This window comes from Primulina eburnea, chromosome 15 (genome assembly GCF_022965805.1).
Source record: "Primulina eburnea isolate SZY01 chromosome 15, ASM2296580v1, whole genome shotgun sequence".
Classification (NCBI taxonomy): Eukaryota; Viridiplantae; Streptophyta; class Magnoliopsida; order Lamiales; family Gesneriaceae; genus Primulina; species Primulina eburnea.
The window spans coordinates 10,103,863-10,107,361 of NC_133115.1; the positions used below are offsets into that span (position 1 = coordinate 10,103,863).

The 3,499-nt window shown below is 39.7% G+C and overlaps 1 protein-coding gene across 1 annotated transcript; it reads left to right on the plus strand.

The window, feature by feature from the left end:
• The first annotated feature begins 1,495 nt into the window (after positions 1-1,495).
• On the plus strand, positions 1,496-2,648 carry LOC140815450 (uncharacterized). Its single transcript, XM_073174557.1, has 2 exons — positions 1,496-1,987; positions 2,562-2,648. Exons 1-2 carry the CDS (start codon positions 1,496-1,498, stop codon positions 2,646-2,648), a joined length of 579 nt encoding a protein of 192 aa, XP_073030658.1.
• The last annotated feature ends 851 nt before the right edge of the window (positions 2,649-3,499 follow it).

Here is a 3,499-nt window from a genome sequence, read left to right on the forward strand (position 1 = left end):
GGAACCATGGGAAGCAGGCTGCCTGCATGCGAGTATGAGTCATGGGCTAGGATGTGTCTAAGTGTGTGTCAAGTCCCGAGTCGTTTGGTAAGTCGCAAGTCGTTTTATTTAATTCGGGGTCATACGTGTAATATGCAAGTTAGAGGCTGTTTTGGTTCTTTATTTTAGAGGTCGTTGCAGCGTGTCCGAGGGCGATCCAACGAGGTTCTTGACACTTGTAAGTAAGTATGACATGTAAAAGAATATTATTTGGAGCTATGTAAGTTGTCTTGTGACCAGATTATGTTTATGGGTTTAGAAGCCGGAGAATGTCTGGGGACCTCTCCAACCTCTTCGAAGGATTTATGTTATGTTAGGGTGTGAACATCCAGTACAAGGGTTTGTGGTGATCCCTGCCGGCCCAGTAATGTTGTTTATTTTGATCAAACGCATTATGTTATGGTGCCACATTTCAATGAACAAAAACTCTACGCAAAATGTTTAAGTTATGTTAACACGATCATGTTTTATGAAGATTATTTTATGCATGAAAGTCACGTCATATTTATTTATTATTTATGCCCAAGTATTTTAAGTACAATTATGTTTAAGTGCATGATTTTATTATGTATTATTTGTTATTCACGGTTTATGCATGATAGTCTTTAGACTCACTAGATTTGATTGGTGCAGATGATGCTGATGAGGAGGCTGGAGGCGATGACCAGTGAGCAGGCTCGGACTGTGTGCAGGCCAAACTCGAGGGCCGCTCAATTGATGAAATGTTTTATGCATGATAAATAATTAAAATACTTTGATTTTTTTTAGATTGTTGGCAAAAAAAAAATTTTTAGCTCTTGAATATTTCTTGGATGACTCCGGATTAGTATTTTATTTTATTGACTTTAATTATTTTTATGCATTTAAAAATATTTAAGATGTGGTTTTAATTATTTTTAAACTTTCGAAAATTCTAGTTGATTTATTTAGTAAGTATTATTAAGTATTTTTTTTATTTCCGCATATTTTAAGTAGTATAAGAAAGTACGGTTCGTTACAGTTGATATCAGAGCGGTGTTCTTGTAAGGGTTGCGCCTATAGTCGGTTGCAAGAAACTCAGGAAGTCACGCATCAAGTATGTAAGTTTTTACGATTTTAAAATGTAGTAAGCACAATATATGATTTTAGTAGATGCATGTTTAAGTTTAGATTTACGTATATTATGTTATAAGAATAATATTATCATGCATGCATGTTGGTTGTGTGTTGGGTTGTATTGTGGAACATTATGCCACCCAAACGTGGTATTGATCGTGAAGATCATGAGGAGGCGGAGAGGATTGCGCCTCCACTTACACTACCAGAGCTTCAGGTGTAGATGCTTGCTGGCATGGCCCAGTTCTTTGTGTAGTTCACTAAGAACAATGCTGGTGTGGACGGGAGGACTAGACTGGAAGCGGTGTATGAACGCTTTCACAAGATGGTCCCTAAGTAGTTTTCTGGGACGACAGATCCGATGGTAGCAAAGGGTTGGATCAAATCCATTGAGGTGATCTTTACCTGGCTTTGGGGGATGCTGGATAGGGTCAGATGTGCTACCTATCTTCTTTCAGGAGATGCTAGGCTTTGGTGGGAGAGTGCTTCAGTTGCAGTGAACCTTGAGACCCTTACTTGGGAGGGCTTCAAGGAAGTGTTCTACTCCAAGTACTTCACTGATGAGGTTCACTCTCGACTGACTAGAGAGTTTATGACTTTGAGACAGGGAGACTGCATTGTAGTGGAGTTTGTGAAAAATTTTGAGCATGAGTGTCACTTTATGCCGCCCCTTATAGCTAATGATGCAAGAGAAAAGAAGAGACATTTCCTTGATGGTTTATGGCAGATCTTGCACCGTGATGTCTGTGTGGCTGGTCCTACTACTTATGATGTTGTCGTGGCTAGAGCCTTAGCGGCTGAGCAGGATCAGAAAGATATTGAGAACGATAGGCAGGACAAGAGGCCTTATCAGGTGCCTCAGCACCACTGACAACAACAAAACAAGAAGCCATTTCAGGGGCCATCCAAGAGAAAAGGACAACAACCTCAAAAGAAGGCTACCTAGAAGCTTGCAGAATACCCAGTGTGCCCAAAGAGTAATCGCAAACACGAAGGACCTTGTATATATGGTTCATTCAAGTGCTTCAAGTGTGGAGCAGTGGGTCATATGCTGAAAAATTGCTCGCAATGGAAGCAGCCAACTCAGGGCAGATTCTTTGCTATGCATGCCGATGAGGCAACCCAGACACGACTTTATTCACATGTATTTTAAGTAATTCAACGCCTTATTATTTATTAGAAATCTATTGCTTAGTTTGTTTTTGGGGTATATTGATATGGTATATTTTCAAATTTCTCATAGGAAATTTTTAGGATAGTGGTTTCAGCCTGTGCATACGATTAACTTAATCTTTCTGAGAATTGATGTGTTTAGTTATGCCGATATTGTCTCAGGAATGATTTTTATATCCATAGTAGCCACAAAGGCTTTGTTAGATTTTGGAGCTACTCACGCTTTTATTTCAGACACCTTGTGGATCTTCTAGGTGTCAAGTTTGTTAGAACTCAAGCAGCAGATTCAAGATCTGCTTCGCCCTAGTTTCTCACCATGGAATGCACCAATGCTTTTCTAAAGAAGAAAGACAGAAGCATGAGGCCTTTTATTGATTACCAGTGAGTTGAAAAGAGTAACGACAAAGAACAAATACCCATTACCGAGGATCGAGGATTTTAGTCGATCAGTTGCAGGGAGCGAGTGTGTTTACCAAGATAGATCTACGTTTTGGGTATCATCAGTTGAAAATGAAAGACGCGGATGTGCACAAGACAGCCTTTAGAACTCGCTATGGGCATTACAAATTTCTGGTGATGCCATTCGGATTGACAAATGCTCCAGCAATCTTCATGGATCTCATGAACCTATTTCAACCTTACTTGAGTCAGTTCGTCATAGTATTCATAGATGACATTCTTATTTACTCAAAGAATCATGAGGAGCATAGTCAGCACTTGCGTAGTGTCTTGCAATTCTTGTAGAGCCATAAGTGTTTTGCAAAGTTCAATAAGTGTGAATTTTGATTGGAGAAATTAGCATTTTGGGTCACATTATTTCTAGTAGGGGCATTGAGGTTGATCCAACTAAAGTGGCAGTAGTGAAGGAATGGATTGTACCGAAGAGTGCGACTGACATTTGTAGTTTCCTATGCTTGGCAGGTTATTACATGAAATTGATTTAGAGTTTCTCTTCAATTGCAGTGCCACTTACTTCGTTAACTAAGAAGAATGCCAAGTTCGTTTGAAGTGAGGATTGTCAGAAGAGTTTTGATACCTTGAAGCAAGCTCTTATTACAGTGCCAGTTTTAGCCATGCCATCAGGGCAAGGTAATTTGTGTTGTATATCGTTGCTTCCAAGCTCGGTTTAGGCGCCGTTCTGATGCAACATGATCAAGTAATAGCTTATGCCTCCAGACAGTTGAAGGTGTAT

What these genes read in the sequence shown, in the direction of transcription:
- LOC140815450 (XM_073174557.1), top strand. Translation starts at nt 1,496, where the DNA reads ATGGTAGCAAAGGGTTGGATCAAATCCATTGAGGTGATCTTTACCTGG. An exon ending in AGGACAAGAGGCCTTATCAG is followed by an intron (nt 1,988 to 2,561) that starts GTGCCTCAGCAC and finishes TGGATCTTCTAG; the next exon opens with GTGTCAAGTTTGTTAGAACT.